Source organism: Bombina bombina, chromosome 8 (assembly GCF_027579735.1).
Source record: "Bombina bombina isolate aBomBom1 chromosome 8, aBomBom1.pri, whole genome shotgun sequence".
Classification (NCBI taxonomy): Eukaryota; Metazoa; Chordata; class Amphibia; order Anura; family Bombinatoridae; genus Bombina; species Bombina bombina.
This window is the reverse complement of record NC_069506.1, coordinates 81,668,197-81,687,315: the sequence shown is the minus strand read 5'-3', so window position 1 is coordinate 81,687,315 and position 19,119 is coordinate 81,668,197. Positions and strand designations below refer to the sequence as shown.

General features: G+C 42.1%; 1 protein-coding gene across 1 annotated transcript in view; it reads right to left on the bottom strand.

Annotated features, from left to right (window-relative positions):
* LOC128638464 (uncharacterized) overlaps positions 1-19,119 on the bottom strand; it is a 665,546-nt gene that overhangs the window by 200,203 nt on the left and 446,224 nt on the right. The window contains exon 13 of the mRNA XM_053690421.1: positions 8,108-8,209. Within this exon, the coding sequence (XP_053546396.1) occupies positions 8,108-8,209 (102 nt within the window). The remainder of the gene's footprint in view (positions 1-8,107; positions 8,210-19,119) is intronic.

Here is a 19,119-nt window from a genome sequence, read left to right as displayed (position 1 = left end):
AACAATGTTATAAATTAGCACTAGATAGCAGCACTATTTCCTACACTATATATCTAGATATATCTGCAACAGAGAATAACATGAGAACAAAGCAAATCTGCTAATAGAAGTAATTTGGAAACATTTTTTGAAATTTTATTCTCTGGGGCCGATTTATGAAAGTGCGAACGGACATGATCCGCTGTAGCGATCATGTCCCCCACACATCGATAAATGCCGACAGCGTATTATCATCGCACAAGCATTTCACTAGAAATGCTTATGCAATGCCGCCCCGGGCCCTGCACATTCGCGGCCAATCAGCCGATAGCAGGGGGTGTCAATCAACCCGATCATATACGATCGGGCGGATTGCTGTCCGCTGCCTCAAAGCAGATGGACAAGTTAAGGGGCAGCGTTCTTAAGACCGCAGCTTCTTAACTCCTGTTTCCAGTGAGCCTGAAGGCTCGTGCAGTATCAGGTGTATACGGCCCCATTTGGGCCGTGATAAATCGTTCCCTCTATCTGAATCATGAAAGAAAAATGTTGAGTGTCATGTCCCTTTGATTATCAACCTCTATGGCAGTGCTTTCCAAACTGTGTGTCGTGACACATTAGTGTGTCAGCGGCAGTGTGTAGGTGTGTCCCTGCTTCAGCACAAATATTTTTTGAATTTAAATTCTTTTTACATTTTTTTTTGGTTTCCAACTTTCCTCCTGCCTGCTACACATATCACGTGGTTGACACGTGATTGATACCTAGTGGGTCACAAATCATCTTAACCTATTGGCGCAGCTTAGCGGGAACTGAAACTATTCCCATTGGCGGCTTTGGTGGCACATTGGCTCCTGACTGCACGTGTAGTCTCCTCAATCGGCTCCTGACTGCATGTGTAGTCAGTGAGTGGGATAGTAGTGTGTTTGCAGCGCGAGCAGTAGTCAGTAGTCGCAGAGCTCTGAGGGCAGCAGCTTAAACGCTGAGCTGAAGTCAGTGTTGTTGTTCCTTTTTTTTTGCAGCTAGCTCCCAGTATTGCATTGCTGCTCCTGCTCTTGATATATGGATAGGAAGTGGAAGCTTAAAAATGCTTGATGATGAAATGCGAGTGCCTTTATCTAATATTCCACCAAATATTCAGAAACTGTGTTCATCCCATCAACCTCACACATCCCATTAAAATATTAAGTAGCTATTGGTGTTATTAAAAGTTTTTTTTATTCTGGTGCATACTTACTGTTACTTGTAAATACATTTTGTTATTATATAATGTATGTATGTGTCCGTATCTCTTAAAACAAGTTAGTTTAACCTCCTGTTTGCTAGTACAACTGAATTACTGTGTCGCAAAATGAGGTCTAAAAAGTGTGTCACCAACATGAAAAGTTTGGAAAGCTCTGCTCTATGGTTTCATCACAGGTCATACATCTCATCTTTGATTTGGATGTTGGAGTCTGACAGAAACCTATGTCTGTAAAAGAGCTAGAGGGTGGGGGGGAGGGGTAGGGAAAAAAAACAATAAAAAACAATTGAAAAGGGACAACTGCTCAGTCTTTTTTTATATAAACATTTTCTGATGCAAAAGTTCACAGCTCATATAGGTATACAAGTCTTTGGTTGGCTGACCACTGTCATGTGATATAGAGGATGGAGAAATTAAAGTAAATCTGTTGCTGAATCTGTTGGTGCTCTACAAATAACTGATAATATTAATATATCAGACCCCTCAAAACAAAATACTGCTTTTTTGAAATTCAAAGTATTATTGAACTGTCTTTTTATTATGCCTTTTTAGATTATGCCATTTCTTTTAGGCATGATATTAAAGATTAAACAAACGCTGGGTTCTCCCTGTGCATTTCGACTTCCATTGTGAACACTTACATAGCAGAGAGCTCTCAATATTTTTACGGGAGACATCTCACCACTCACATGAGGGCTGTTCCAGTGAGTTTTTAGAATCGAACCCTAAATTATTTTGTTATATATGTAGTAAGTAGTTTATATGTTCTATGTATGATAAGTGACAATGTTGAGCACTAAAACTTAAAAATGTTTTCAAGTTAAAAAACATAATTTATGCTTACATGATACATTTATTTCTCTTGTGGTGTATCCAGTCCACGGATCATCCATTACTTGTGGGATATTCTCCTTCCCAACAGGAAGTTGGAAGAGGATCACCCACAGCAGAGCTGCTATATAGCTCCTCCCCTAACTGCCATATCCAGTCATTCGACCGAAACAAGCCGAGAAAGGATAAACCATAGGGTGCAGTGGTGACTGTAGTTTAAAATTTAGACCTGCCTTAAAGGACAGGGCGGGCCGTGGACTGGATACACTACAAGAGAAATAAATTTATCAGGTAAGCATAAATTATGTTTTCTCTTGTAAGGTGTATCCAGTCCATGGATCATCCATTACTTGTAGGATACCAATACCACGGATGAAGGGAGGCACAAGGCAGGCTTAAATGGAAGGAACCACTGCCTGTAGAACCTTTCTCCCAAAAATAGCCTCCGAAGAAGCAAAAGTATCAAATTTGTAAAATTTTGAAAAGGTATGAAGCGAAGACCAAGTCGCCGCCTTGCAAATCTGTTCAACAGAAGCCTCATTTTTAAAGGCCCAGGTGGAAGCCACAGCTCTAGTAGAATGAGCTGTAATCCTTTCAGGGGGCTGCTTTCCAGCAGTCTCATAGGCTAAGCGTATTACGCTCCAAAGCGAAAAAGAAAGAGAGGTTGCCGAAGCCTTTTGACCTCTCCTCTGTCCAGAGTAAACAACAAACAGCGAAGATGTTTGACGAAAATCTTTAGTAGCTTGTAAGTAAAACTTCAAAGCACGGACCACGTCCAGATTATGTAAAAGACGTTCCTTCTTTGAAGAAGGATTAGGACACAATGATGGAATAACAATCTCTTGATTGATATTCTTGTTAGAAACCACCTTAGGTAAAAACCCAGGTTTTGTACGCAGAACTACTTTATCTGAATGGAAAATCAGATAAGGAGAATCACATTGTAAAGCAGATAACTCAGAGACTCTACGAGCCGAGGAAATAGCCATCAAAAACAAAACTTTCCAAGATAAAAGTTTGATATCAATAGAATGAAGGGGTTCAAACGGAACCCCTTGAAGAACTTTAAGAACCAAGTTTAAGCTCCATGGGGGAGCAACAGGTTTAAACACAGGCTTAATTCTAACCAAAGCCTGACAAAAAGCTTGAACGTCTGGAACTTCTGCCAGACGCTTGTGCAAAAGAATAGACAGAGCAGAAATCTGTCCCTTTAAAGAACTAGCTGATAATCCTTTTTCCAAACCCTCATGGAGAAAACACAATATCCTAGGAATCCTAACCTTACTCCATGAGTAATTCTTGGATTCACACCAATAAAGGTATTTACGCCATATCTTATGGTAGATTTCCCTGGTGACAGGCTTTCGTGCCTGTATTAGGGTATCAATGACTGACTCGGAGAAGCCACGCTTTGATAAAATCAAGCGTTCAATCTCCATGCAGTCAGTCTCAGAGAAATTAGATTCGGATGATTGAAAGGACCTTGTAGTAGAAGGTCTTGTCTCAGAGGCAGGGTCCATGGTGGAAAGGATGACATGTCCACTAGGTCTGCATACCAGGTCCTGCGTGGCCACGCAGGCGCTATCAAGATCACTGATGCTCTCTCCTGTTTGATTTTGGCAATCAGTCGAGGGAGCAGAGGAAACGGTGGAAACACATAAGCCAGGTTGAAGAACCAAGGTGCTGCTAGAGCATCTATCAGCGCCGCTTCTGGGTCCCTGGACCTGGATCCATAACAAGGAAGCTTGGCGTTCTGGCGAGACGCCATGAGATCCAGTTCTGGTTCGCCCCAACAATGAACCAATTGAGCAAACACCTCCGGATGGAGTTCCCACTCCTCCGGATGAAAATTCTGACGACTTAGAAAATCCGCCTCCCAGTTCTCTACACCTGGGATATGGATTGCTGATAGGTGGCAAGAGTGAGTCTCTGCCCAGTGAATTATCTTGGAGACTACCAGCATCGCTAGGGAACTCCTGGTTCCCCCTTGATGATTGATGTAAGCCACAGTCGTGATGTTGTCTGACTGAAATCTGATGAACCTCAGGGTTGCTAACTGAGGCCAAGCTAGAAGAGCATTGAATATTGCTCTTAACTCCAGAATATTTATTGGGAGGAGTTTCTCCTCCTGAGTCCACGATCCCTGAGCCTTTAGGGAATTCCAGACTGCACCCCAACCTAGAAGGCTGGCATCTGTTGTTACAATTGTCCAATCTGGCCTGCGAAAGGTCATACCCTTGGACAGATGGACCCGGGATAGCCACCAGAGAAGATAATCTCTGGTCTCTTGATCCAGATTTAGCAGAGGTAATCCCCATTCCACTGACTGAGCATGCATAGTTGCAGCGGTCTGAGATGTAGGCGCGCAAATGACACTATGTCCATCGCCGCTACCATCAAGCCGATTACTTCCATACACTGAGCCACCGAAGGGCGCGGAATAGAATGAAGAATACGGCAAGATTTTAGAAGCTTTGATAACCTGGATTCTGTCAGGTAAATCTTCATTTCTACAGAATCTATAGAGTCCCTAGGAAGGAGACTCTTGTGAGTGGGGATAGAGAACTCTTTTCCTCGTTCACCTTCCACCCGTGTGACCTGAGAAATGCCAGAACAATTTTCGTATGTGACTTGGCAATCTGAAAGCTTGACGCCTGTATCAGGATGTCGTCTAGATAAGGGGCCACTGATATACCTCACGGTCTTAGAACCGCCAGAAGCGATCCCAGAACCTTTGTAAAGATTCTTGGAGCTGTAGCTAACCCGAAGGGAAGAGCCACAAATTGGTAATGCCTGTCTAGGAAGGCAAACCTTAGGAACCGATGATGATCTTTGTGAATCGGTATGTGAAGGTAAGCATCCTTCAAATCCACTGTGGTCATATACTGACCCTCCTGGATCATAGGTAGGATGGTCCGAATAGTTTCCATTTTGAACGATGGAACTCTGAAGAATTTGTTTAAGATCTTTAGATCCAAAATGGGTCTGAAGGTTCCCTCTTTTTTGGGAACCACAAACAGATTTGAATAAAATCCCTGTCCCTGTTCCGTCAGTGGAACTGGACAGATCACTCCCATAACTAGGAGGTCTTGCACACAGCGTAAGAATGCCTCTTTCTTTATCTGGTTTGCAGATAATCTTGAAAGGTGAAATCTCCCTTGAGGGGGGGAAGCTTTGAAGTCCAGAAGATATCCCTGAGATATGAGCTCCAACGCCCAGGGATCCTGAACATCTCTTGCCCACACCTGGGCGAAGAGAGAAAGTCTGCCCCCTACTAGATCCGTTGCCGGATAGGGGGCCGTTCCTTCATGCTGTCTTAGAGGCAGCAGCGGGCTTTCTGGCCTGTTTGCCTTTGTTCCAGGACTGGTAAGGTTTCCAGCCCGGCTTGGATTGAGCAAAAGTTCCCTCTTGTTTTGAAGTAGAGGAAATTGATGCTGCACCTGCCTTGAAGTTTCGAAAGGCACGAAAATTAGACTGTTTGGTCTTTGATTTGGCCCTATCCTGAGGAAGAGTATGACCCTTACCTCCAGTGATGTCAGCAATAATGTCCTTCAAACCAGGCCCAAATAGGGTCTGCCCCTTGAAGGGAATGCTAAGTAATTTAGACTTTGAAGTCACGTCAGCTGACCAAGATTTAAGCTATAGCGCCCTACGCGCCTGGATGGCGAATCCAGAATTCTTAGCCGTTATTTTTGGCAAATGAACAATGGCATCAGAAACAAAGGAATTAGCTAGCTTAAGTGTTCTAAGCTTGTCAAGTATTTCAGTCAATGGAGTAGCTGTCTGAAAGGCCTCTTCCAGAGACTCAAACCAGAACGCCGCAGCAGCCGTGACAGGCGCAATGCATGCAAGGGGCTGCAGGATAAAACCTTGTTGAATAAACATTTTCTTAAGGTAACCTTCTAATTTTTTATCCATTGGATCTGAAAAAGCACAACTGTCCTCGACAGGGATAGTGGTACGCTTTGATAAAGTAGAAACTGTTCCCTTCACCTTAGGAACCGTTTGCCATAAGTCCCATGTGGTGGCATCTATTGGAAACATTTTTCTAAAAATAGGAGAGGGGGGGGAAACGGCAAACCGGGTCTATCCCACTCCTTATTAATAATTTCTGTAAACCTTTTAGGTATTTGAAAAACATCAGTACACGCCGGCACTGCAAAGTATTTATCCAATCTACACAATTTCTCTGGTACTGCAATTGTGTCACAGTCATTCAGAGCAGCTAACACCTCCCCAAGCAATACACGGAGGTTCTCAAGCTTAAATTTAAAAGTAGAAATATCTGAATCAGGTTTCCCTGAATCAGAAATGTCACCCACAGACTGAAGCTCTCCCTCCTCAGCTTCTGCATATTGTGACGCAGTATCAGACATGGGCCTTAAGGCATCTACGCGCTCTGTATTACGTCTAACCCCAGAGCTATCGCGCTTTCCTCTGAATTCAGGCAGTCTGGCTAATACCGCTGACAGGGTATTATCCATGATTGCCGCCATGTCCTGCAAAGTAATCGCTATGGGTGTCTTTGATGTACTTGGCGCCATTTTTGCGTGAGTCCCTTGAGCGGGAGTCAAAGGATCCGCCACGTGGGGAGAGTTAGTCAGCATAACTTCCCCCTCGTCAGAATCCTCTGGTGATAATTCTTTTAAAGATAACAACTGATCTTTACTGTTTAAAGTGAAATCAATACATTTAGTACACATTCTCCTATGGGGTTCCACCATGGCTTTTAAACATAATGAACAAGGAGTTTCCTCTATGTCAGACATGTTTATACAGACTAGCAATGAGACTAGCAAGCTTGGAAAACACTTTAAATAAGTTAACAAGCAATATAAAAAACGTTACTGTGCCTTTAAGAGAAACAAATTTTGCCAAAATTTGAAATAACAGTGAAAAAAGGCAGTTAAACTAACGAAATTTTTACAGTGTATGTAACAAGTTAGCAGAGCATTGCACCCACTTGCAAATGGATGATTAACCCCTTAATACAAAAAACGAATTAACAAAACAAAATATACGTTTTTAAACAGTCATAGCAAACTGCCACAGCTCCACTGTGGCTTTACCTTCCTCAAAAAACGATTTTTGAAGTCTTTTGAGCCCTTCAGAGATGTCCTATAGCATGCAGGGGACTGCTGAGGAAAGCTGTATGTCTCTGTCTGTAATTTTAACTGCGCAAAAAAGCGCTAAAATAGGCCCCTCCCACTCATATTACAACAGTGGAAAGCCTCAGGAAACTGTTTCTAGGCAAAAATCAAGCCAGCCATGTGGAAAAAACTAGGCCCCAATAAGTTTCATCACCAAAGCATATATAAAAACGATTAAACATGCCAGCAAACGTTTTATATTGCACATTAAGCAGAGTATATACCTCTGATAGCAAGCCTGATACTAGTCGCTATTAAATCACTGTATTTAGGCTTTAACTTACATTAATCCGGTATCAGCAGCATTTTCTAGCAAATTCCATCCCTAGAAAAACTTAAAACTGCACATGCCTTATTGCAGGATACCCTGCACGCTATTCTCCCTCTGAAGTTACCTCACTCCTCAGACATATGTGAGAACAGCAGTGGATCTTAGTTACTTCTGCTAAGATCATAGAAAACGCAGGCAGATTCTTCTTCTAAATGCTGCCTGAGATAAAATAGTACAACTCCGGTACTATTTAAAAACAATAAACTTTTGATTGAAGAAAAAACTAACTATATTATACCACTTTCCTCTTACTACCTCCAGCTATGTTGAGAGTTTGCAAGAGAATGACTGGGTATGGCAGTAAGGGGAGGAGCTATATAGCAGCTCTGCTGTGGGTGATCCTCTTGCAACTTCCTGTTGGGAAGGAGAATATCCCACAAGTAATGGATGATCCGTGGACTGGATACACCTTACAAGAGAAATATTACATATAAATAAGAGGAATATCAATCAGCATTACTGACTTCAAAAGTATATTAATTCAAATGTTAGCACATTATTGCTTAAATAATGAATCATTTAGCAGTGTAGATATAGGTGTCAAAGAATTCCTGTATACAAAAACTTGTTTGCATTTACCTTTGAACCATAGACGGTTGTGCTTCTAGCACCCATATCTTTGGTAAAAGCAATCATGGTGAAAGCCGCAGTCAGCCCTCCTTCAAATTCCATGTTAACAACCTGTGATAAAAATACAAAGAAATTATCATTATTATTTTTTATCTTTTTAATGAACAAGCTATTTTACATGAACAGATGGTGATTTCAAGGTGATAATATAATATAATATAGTAATGAACAATTGAGTTAATTTGAGCATCATTTATCATACTCTGGACAGAAAATGTTCCCAGGCAGGGAACTAGTCAGTGTGCGTTCAAGGTGTGTGAGGCAGCATCTGCTACTGAAATTTAAAGGGAGTCAACCCAAAATCGTTTGAGTGATACATATTCATTTACAAACAATTATTATTGACCAATATAGCCCAATGTTCTAATCTAAATCGTTTTAAAGTAAAATGACTTACAAATTCTTTTTTTCTCTTTTGCAAATGTCTTTCTGCCCCTCCCCTATTTCGTCATCTGCCTGTGGTCGTAAGAAAGTTTTTTATCCTACACGTTCACGTGTTTTGCACATGCGCAATGCGCCAATTTTATTAAAAATTTTCCTTACAGTCCAATCTGGGAACAGCTCTGGGACAGATCGACACTGACAACAAGCTAACAGGTACGTCTCACATAGGAAACCGCTAGGATACTGAGAGTGCCTGATTCAAACGTTCCCACTTGAATAAAATCGGTGCATTGCGCATGCGCAAAACACGAGAACATTGGGCTACATTGGTCAATAATAATCGTTTGTAAATGAATATGTATCACTCAGAAATGATTTTGGGTTGACTGTCCCTTTAAGACTGCAGAAGCAATTGCTTGTGCAGCCCCTTGCCCTTCCCAAACAATTTAATCCAGAATGCGTTTTAAAGGGATATTAAACAGTGCTCTTTTATAAAAAACAAATATGTTAAATCAAAGTAAACATAAAAAGATTGTGTAAAAACAGCAAACAAATTACTGACTTCCTGTTTATCTAGTATTCACTTAATAGTAAACCAGCTCATGCTATACTAAAGGTTTTATGACATTAATCTAGATATGCCTTGTAGGACTGTAACAGGCAGTAATGGAAATAAAAGGTACAATCTATTTCAAATTATGAATAATATTTATTGCAATGATTTCTATTAAAGGGACAGTCAACACCAAAATTGTTATTGTTAAAAAGATAAATAATGGCTTTACTACCTGTCATGAGATGCAGGACACAGCATAGAGGGTACAACACTATTTTATTGCAGAGCATGGAAGTATACACCTAGTACAATACATCTCACTTAGGCCTAGATTTGGAGTTTGGCGGTAGAAGGGCTGTTAACGCTCCGCGGGCTTTTTTCTGGCCGCACCATAAATTTAACTCTGGTATCGAGAGTTCAAACAAATGCTGCGTTAGGCTCCAAAAAAGGAGCGTAGAGCATTTTTACCGCAAATGCAACTCTCGATACCAGAGTTGCTTACGGACGCGGCCAGCCTCAAAAACGTGCTCGTGCACGATTCTCCCATAGGAAACAATGGGGCTGTTTGAGCTGAAAAAAAACCTAACACCTGCAAAAAAGCAGCGTTCAGCTCCTAACGCAGCCCCATTGTTTCCTATGGGGAAACACTTCCTACGTCTGCACCTAACACTCTAACATGAACCCCGAGTCTAAACACCCCTAACCTTACACTTATTAACCTCTAATCTGTCGCCCCCGCTATCGCTGACCCCTGCATTTTTTTTAACCCCTAATCTGCCGCTCCGTAAACCGCCGCAACCTACGTTATCCCTATGTACCCCTAATCTGCTGCCCTAACATCGCCGACCCCTATATTATATTTATTAACCCCTAATCTGCCCCCCTCAACGTCGCCGACACCTGCCTACACTTATTAACCCCTAATCTGCCGAGCGGACCTGAGCGCTACTATAATAAAGTTATTAACCCCTAATCCGCCTCACTAACCCTATCATAAATAGTATTAACCCCTAATCTGCCCTCCCTAACATCGCCGACACCTACCTTCAATTATTAACCCCTAATCTGCCGAGCGGACCTCACCGCTATTCTAATAAATGTATTAACCCCTAAAGCTAAGTCTAACCCTAACACTAACACCCCCCTAACTTAAATATAATTTACATCTAACGAAATAAATTAACTCTTATTAAATAAATTATTCCTATTTAAAGCTAAATACTTACCTGTAAAATAAATCCTAATATAGCTACAATATAAATTATAATTACATTGTAGCTATTTTAGGATTAATATTTATTTTACAGGCAACTTTGTAATTATTTTAACCAGGTACAATAGCTATTAAATAGTTAAGAACTATTTAATAGTTACCTAGTTAAAATAATAACAAATTTACCTGTAAAATAAATCCTAACCTAAGATATAATTAAACCTAACACTACCCTATCAATAAATTAATTAAATAAACTACCTACAATTACCTACAATTAACCTAACACTACACTATCAATAAATTAATTAAACACAATTGCTACAAATAAATACAATTAAATAAACTAGCTAAAGTACAAAAAATAAAAAAGAACTAAGTTACAAAAAATAAAAAAATATTTACAAACATAAGAAAAATATTACAACAATTTTAAACTAATTACACCTACTCTAAGCCCCCTAATAAAATAACAAAGCCCCCCAAAATAAAAAATTCCCTACCCTATTCTAAATTAAAAAAGTTAAAAGCTCTTTTACCTTACCAGCCCTGAACAGGGCCCTTTGCGGGGCATGCCCCAAGAATTTCAGCTCTTTTGCCTGTAAAAAAAAACATACAATACCCCCCCCCCAACATTACAACCCACCACCCACATACCCCTAATCTAACCCAAACCCCCCTTAAATAAACCTAACACTAAGCCCCTGAAGATCTTCCTACCTTGTCTTCACCATCCAGGTTCACCGATCCGTCCTGAAGAGCTCCTCCGATGTCCTGATCCAAGCCCAAGCGGGGGGCTGAAGAGGTCCATGATCCGGTCAAAGTCTTCATCCAAGCGGGGCAGAAGAGGATCTTCCATCCGATTGAAGTCATCATCCAGGCGGCATCTTCTATGGTCTTCCATCCGGAGCGAAGCGGCAGGATCCTGAAGACCTCCAGCGCGGAACATCCATCCGGCCCGACGACTGAACGACGAATGACTGTTCCTTTAAGGGACGTCATCCAAGATGGCGTCCCTCAAATTCCGATTGGCTGATAGGATTCTATCAGCCAATCGGAATTAAGGTAGGAATTTTCTGATTGGCTGATGGAATCAGCCAATCAGAATCAAGTTCAATCCGATTGGCTGATTGGATCAGCCAATCGGATTGAACTTGATTCTGATTGGCTGATTCCATCAGCCAATCAGAAAATTCCTACCTTAATTCCGATTGGCTGATAGAATTCTATCAGCCAATCGGAATTCGAGGGACGCCATCTTGGATGACGACCCTTAAAGGAACAGTCATTCGTCGTTCAGTCGTCAGGCCGGATGGATGTTCCGCGCTGGAGGTTTTCAGGATCCTGCCGCTTCGCTCCGGATGGAAGACCATAGAAGATGCCGCCTGGATGATGACTTCAATCGGATGGAAGATCCTCTTCTGCCCCGCTTGGATGAAGACTTTGACCGGATCATGGACCTCTTCAGCCCCGCTTGGGCTTGGATCAGGACATCGGAGGAGCTCTTCAGGACGGATCGGTGAACCTGGATGGTGAAGACAAGGTAGGAAGATCTTCAGGGGCTTAGTGTTAGGTTTATTTAAGGGGGGTTTGGGTTAGATTAGGGGTATGTGGGTGGTGGGTTGTAATGTTGGGGGGGGGTATTGTATGTTTTTTTTTTACAGGCAAAAGAGCTGAAATTCTTGGGGCATGCCCCGCAAAGGGCCCTGTTCAGGGCTGGTAAGGTAAAAGAGCTTTTAACTTTTTTAATTTAGAATAGGGTAGGGAATTTTTTATTTTGGGGGGCTTTGTTATTTTATTAGGGGGCTTAGAGTAGGTGTAATTAGTTTAAAATTGTTGTAATATTTTTCTTATGTTTGTAAATATTTTTTTATTTTTTGTAACTTAGTTCTTTTTTATTTTTTGTACTTTAGCTAGTTTATTTAATTGTATTTATTTGTAGCAATTGTGTTTAATTAATTTATTGATAGTGTAGTGTTAGGTTAATTGTAGGTAATTGTAGGTAGTTTATTTAATTAATTTATTGATAGGGTAGTGTTAGGTTTAATTATATCTTAGGTTAGGATTTATTTTACAGGTAAATTTGTTATTATTTTAACTAGGTAACTATTAAATAGTTCTTAACTATTTAATAGCTATTGTACCTGGTTAAAATAATTACAAAGTTGCCTGTAAAATAAATATTAATCCTAAAATAGCTATAATATAATTATAATTTATATTGTAGCTATATTAGGATTTATTTTACAGGTAAGTATTTAGCTTTAAATAGGAATAATTTATTTAATAAGAGTTAATTTATTTTGTTAGATGTAAATTATATTTAAGTTAGGGGGGTGTTAGTGTTAGGGTTAGACTTAGCTTTAGGGGTTAATACATTTATTAGAATAGCGGTGAGGTCCGCTCGGCAGATTAGGGGTTAATAATTGAAGGTAGGTGTCGGCGATGTTAGGGAGGGCAGATTAGGGGTTAATACTATTTATGATAGGGTTAGTGAGGCGGATTAGGGGTTAATAACTTTATTATAGTAGCGCTCAGGTCCGCTCGGCAGATTAGGGGTTAATAAGTGTAGGCAGGTGTCGGCGACGTTGAGGGGGGCAGATTAGGGGTTAATAAATATAATATAGGGGTCGGCGGTGTTAGGGGCAGCAGATTAGGGGTACATAAGGATAACGTAGGTGGCGGCGCTTTGCGGTCGGAAGATTAGGGGTTAATTATTGTAAGTAGCTGGCGGCGACGTTGTGGGGGGCAGGTTAGGGGTTAATAAATGTAATACAGGGGTCGGCGGTGTTAGGGGCAGCAGATTAGGGGTACATAAGTATAACGTAGGTGGCGGTCGGCAGATTAGGTGTTAAAAAATTTAAATCGAGTGGCGGCGATGTGGGGGGACCTCGGTTTAGGGGTGCATAGGTAGTTTATGGGTGTTAGTGTACTTTAGGGTACAGTAGTTAAGAGCTTTATAAACCGGCGTTAGCCCAGAAAGCTCTTAACTCCTGCTATTTTCAGGCGGCTGGAGTTTTGTCGTTAGAGCTCTAACGCTCACTTCAGAAACGACTCTAAATACCAGCGTTAGAAAGATCCCATTGAAAAGATAGGATACGCAATTGACGTAAGGGGATCTGCGGTATGGAAAAGTCGCGGCTGAAAAGTGAGCGTTAGACCCTTTAATCACTGACTCCAAATACCAACGGGCGGCCAAAACCAGCGTTAGGAGCCTCTAACGCTGGTTTTCACGGCTACCGCCGAACTCTAAATCTAGGCCTTAGTAACTGTGACATAGACAATAACGGCCCTAAACCACTCCCCCATCCGGTGACGTCACTTCCCACTCTCATCACATCTTCCCCCTTTTCAAAGGACAAAGCATACATTTTTTTTTCATTTGGATACATAAAATAACAAGGTATACAAGAAGCATACAACAACAATTTTGTATAGTATATAACAAATAACAAGTTAAAGAGAATATCTGTATAAACAACATGAATTACATCCTGAATTGAACATCGGGGTAGACTACCCTAGTCCACAGTGACCATGGGATTATTCTGCCCATACTTCCGGTCACTGCTCTAACTAGTGCTAATCCCGATATCGGGCCGGAAGTTTCACCACTCTTCCACTTGATGTAATTCTACATGAACTGTCCTCTGATACAGAAGAAGGTGATTGAGAGTCTGCTGGAGGCAAAGACATATCCCCGCTGTGATCTTGCTGAGGGGAAGGCACCCCTCTTAAAATAGGGGATCCCACCTGCGGTGGTACTGAGGCATCCAATTCCAAACTCTCAGGTACAGGCTAAAGATGTTTTCGATTTCGACGTGAGACTGTCCCTCTATCAGTAAGGTCTACATAAGACCCTGGTTCATTACCGTAGCAGGCGTCTTCCATTTCTTCTCATCATCCAGTTTAATTCTGTATGTATGTATGTATGTATTTATTGGGTACTTGTAAAGCGCGGCTAATCACCCGTTAGGGTCTCAAGGCGCTGCTCATTTTATCAACCTCAGAAGGATGAAAGGCTGAGTGGACCTCGCCGGGGATCGAACCTGCAACCCTTGGGTTGCTACAGAGCTCAGACACTTTGCCCCACATTCAGCTCCTGCAAGGGGCTCACAGATTGTCTCCTGTCGTAGAAGAATCAATAGCCCCTTTTTACCTCTTCATCCCTCCTAAGGACCTCGTCCCGAGGAATAGAGCTAGATGGCTGGGAGACACCCACAGAGGGTAAGGTGGTGCGAATCTGACGTCCTAGCATCAGCTGTGCCGGGCTAAAACCTGTGGCTTGAATGGTCGCTCTATAGGACAAGAGGGCCAGGTACGGCTCAGATTGCTTCAAAATGAACTTTGTTGTTTGAACTGCCCTTTCAGCCATTCCATTGGCCTGCGGGTAATGTGGACTCGACGTGGAATGGACAAAATCATATTCTCTGCTGAAAGAACTGAACCCTGTGGAAGCAAACTGCATGCCGTTATCACTCACCATCTCCATTGGTATGCCCCTCCGGGCGAACCAGCTCTTGAGACGAGTGATAACGGCTTGACGTGATTTCATTCAAGGGTGCAATCTCCAAATACCTGGAATAGTAGTCAATCACGACTAGGTACTTTTTCCCGTGCAGTTCGCACAAATCAGCAGCTATTTTCTTCCATGGGCCTGCAGGCAGCGGATTAGAAATCAAGGGATTCCTTCTCTGAGTAGGCCGGCGTTCCCGGCAAAAGGCACATTTTGACACATGGCTTGCAATGTCGGAACTGATCCCAGGCCACCATACTGCCGTTGCTGCCCTTTCTCTGCACTTTGTAATGCCCAAGTGGCCATCATGAATCCTGCTTAACATCTCCTGCCACATGCTAACAGGAATATCAATGCGGTCCTGGAACAGCACCAACCCATCCAGCTCCGTGAGCTGTGACCTTTCTGACTGGTAAGAACTTAAAGACATCCAGGCTGCCCGACTCTCGGGCCAACCTTCTTTTATGTACTTAATAACTTCTTGAAGGTCTGTATCTAAATATGTCTCCTTTTTTATTTGTTCTAGCTTCCCTGAAGAAATGGATTTGGAGGCCAGAACTGAATCTACACACACCTTCACATCTGATTCCGTTGAAGATTCTTCAGCAGCAGCCACCAGGAGTCTGGAAAGTGTATCTGCCACAACCAGTTGTTTCCCCGGCACATGCACTGCTTGAAAGTTGAACCTGAGCAGCCTCATTAGAAGTCTCTGGCATCTTAGGAGTGTTTTGTCAATATTATAGGAGTTGATTAGAGGGACTAGCGGTTTATGGTCAGTCTCCAGACTAAATTTCTCTAAACCCACTAGGTAATGCTGAAAGCGATCACAGGCCCAAACTGCAGCCAGACACTCTTTCTCAATTTGGGCGTATTTAGACTCAGTAGCCATCAGTGTACGGCAACAGTAGGCGATGGGCTGTAGTTTGTTCTCATTCAACTGCAGGAGGGCGGCCCCTAAACCCATAACTACTCGCATCAGAACTAACCACAGTCTTTATGGAAGGGTCATAGAACCCCAACACTGGGGCAGACCCCAGCAGAGACTTGACCAGCACAAAGGATTCTTCCTGTGAAGGTCCCCAGACCCAGGCAACATCTTTCTTTAGCAACTCTGTGATAGGGTGTAGTATTGTGGATAAATCTGGAAGGAACCTGCCCATATAATTTAGAAGGCCCAATATTTGTCTCAGCTCATGTACATCAGAAGGACTTTTCATCTGTTCAATAGCACGGATTTTATCGGGGTCCGGCTTGATGCCATCCCCATTGATGATATGCCCAAAGTAACATAACTCAGTTTTACTAAAATGGCATTTCTCCTTATTTAATTTCAGCCCGGAATCTCTAATGGTCTGCAGCACACAGCTTAATCGCTGATCATGTTCTTTCAATGTAGAGCCATACACTAAGATGTCGTCCATGACGACTGCCGTGCCCTAGTGGTCTCTTAGGAGAGAACTCATTTCGCTTTGAAAGATTTCAGGAGCAGAGGATATCCCGAAGGGGAGTCTGCAGAAGCAAAACCTGTAATGAAGGTAGTCAGTTTGCGGCACTTTGGATCTAGAGGTATCTGCCAGAAGCTGCTGGAAGCATCCAGTGTAGAGAAGAGCTTCGCCCCAGCCAATTTCGGAGCTATATCTTCAAGTGTCGGCAGCACATATCTCTCTCTCTTCACCACCTAATTCAGCCTTTTCAAGTCTACGCAGATGTGTACCTTCCTGTTTTTCTTCGCAACAGGCACAATGGGGGCACACCAGTCAGTTGCTTCAACAACCTCTTCAATAACTCCCATATTCTTCATACGCAGAATTTCCTTCTCCACTTGCGGCATGAGTGGGAACGGAATTCTACGTGGAGTGGTAATGCTGTATGGGACTGCGTCACTTTTAAGTGATATTCGGACTGGGTTGCAATTCAGTAGGCCCAATTCACCAAACATATCTTCTGAAATCTCATTCACTCTGGCGACTAGGCCCAAACCACAGGCTGCTTTTCTGCTCAATAGGTTGTTAACACACAGACCTCTGATCACATGCACCCACATGGTGAATTTCCTCTGCAGCTGGCAAGAAATTTCCCCACACAATCAATGCGGCCACCAGGACTATGGACTTTTGTTGTAACTTTCGTTAGCTGAGGCTTTCGAGGCAGTTTTATGAATGCTGCAAGGGACATAACAGTGATATCTGCTCCTGTGTCAATCTTAAAGGCAACTTTGGCTCCTATTACAGTAAGAGTAACTCTCCAATCTTCATCTGAACCAGACCGTTTAACAACAGACCCTACAAAGGACACTTCTTGACCCTCCTGGTCGCTATCCACCTGCATCACTTAATATATTCAGTTTTACACACCCCTTGAAAATGGCCCATTCGGTTACATTTTCTACATCTTTTGTCTTTAGCAGTGCATATGACACTCTGATCATGGGCACGGTTGCACCATGTGCAGCGAGCATGCTGCGCTCCTCCGCTTCTGGGCCTGTTACCCTTGGTCTACCGCTCACACTGTGCCTTTCACTAGCAGCTCTCCTGAACTGCTGCACTTCATCCACAATACTCTCAGACCTCAGATCAGCACTTTGCTTTTTCACCAGTTCACTCTGGCGGGCCATCCTAATAGCCCCATCTAATGTTAATTCAGCCTCTAACTGTAGCTTCAGTGAGACCTCAGCATCTGCAATTCCTATAACTATTCTGTCTCTGATTTGTTCCTCTTTAGCAACACCAAACTCACAGAATTCAGCTAGTTCATACAGGCTGCTCACAAATGACTCCACAGATTCTCCCACACGCTGGTCACGTTTGTGAAAACAAGCCCTCTCATGAATCGCATTTCTTTTGGGCACAAAGTGGGCACTGAATTTGTTCATAACTATGTCAAAGTCAAATTCTTCCCCTTCTTGGAAAGCAAAGGCATTGAACACATCTTTGCCCATAGAGTATAAAAGAGAATTAACTTGTACTTCACCACTCTCCTTGTCCAGCTTGGAAGCAATCCTAAAGCGCTGAAACCGCTGACGCCATGTGGACCAAGCTGCAGGCCGAGAAAAATCAAAAGGCTCAGGTGGGGTAAACTTCGACATCATCATCAATCAGGAAACAGAAGCACAGGCAAGAACTTCTGACACCATTTCATGAGATGCAGGACACAGCATAGAGGGTACAACGCTATTTTATTGCAGAGCATGGAAGTATACACCTAGAACAATACATCTCACTTAGTAACTGCGACATAGACAATAACAGCCCTAAACCAAGCCCCCATCCGGTGACGTCCCTTCCCACTCTCATCACACTAACCATTCCCCAGCTTTGCACAACCAACATTGTTATATTAATATACTTGATAACCTTTAAAACGTCTAAATTTCTGCCTGTTTCTAAGCCACTATAGACAGCCTCTTATCACATGCTTTTTTATTAGCATTTCACAACAGGAGACTGCTAAGCCATGTGGGTCATATAGATAACCTTTTGCTCTCTACAGTGGAGTTGTGGATGACACAGCACTAATTGGGTAAAATGCATATACATTTAGCCACCAATAAGCAAGCGTTACCCAGTTGCTGAACCAAAAATGGACCAGCTCCTAAGCTTAAAATTCTGCTTTTTCAAATAAAGATACCAAGAGAACAAAGAAAAAATGATAATAGCAGTAAATTAGAAAGTTGCTTAAAATGGCATGCTCTATCTGAATCATGAAATAAAAAAATATGGGTTTACGATCCCTTTAACATAACCATGTTGGATGAGCAAAACTGGGGATGGGTAATAAAGGTATGATCTATCTTTTTAAACAATAAACATTTTGGAGTTGACTGTCCCTTTACTTAAAAGCCACTGCTTTTTTATTACAACAGTGAAACAGATTTTTTTCATATCCCTTTAAGTTCACCACCTCTGAGGTGGCAGATATGTTTGACAGACTTGCATTTTAGCCAATCACTCCCCTCTCATAAGTAGCTCCATGGGCGTGAACACAATGTCATCTATGTTGCACACATGAACTAACACCCTCTAGCTGTGAAAACTGTCAAATACATTGAGATAAGATGCGGCCTTTAAGGTCTTAGAAATTAGCATATGAGCCTACCTAGGTTTAGATTTCAACTAAGAATGCAAAGAGTACAAAGCAAATTTGATGATAAAAGTGAATTGGAAAGTTGTTTAAAATTGCATGCTCTATCTGAATCATAAAAGTTTAATTTTGACTAGACCGTCCTTTTAAGTTTTGCGATGTCTGCTTCCCTGTTTAACTGTGGGCAGGGGTTAGACTGAGAATTTCTAAGA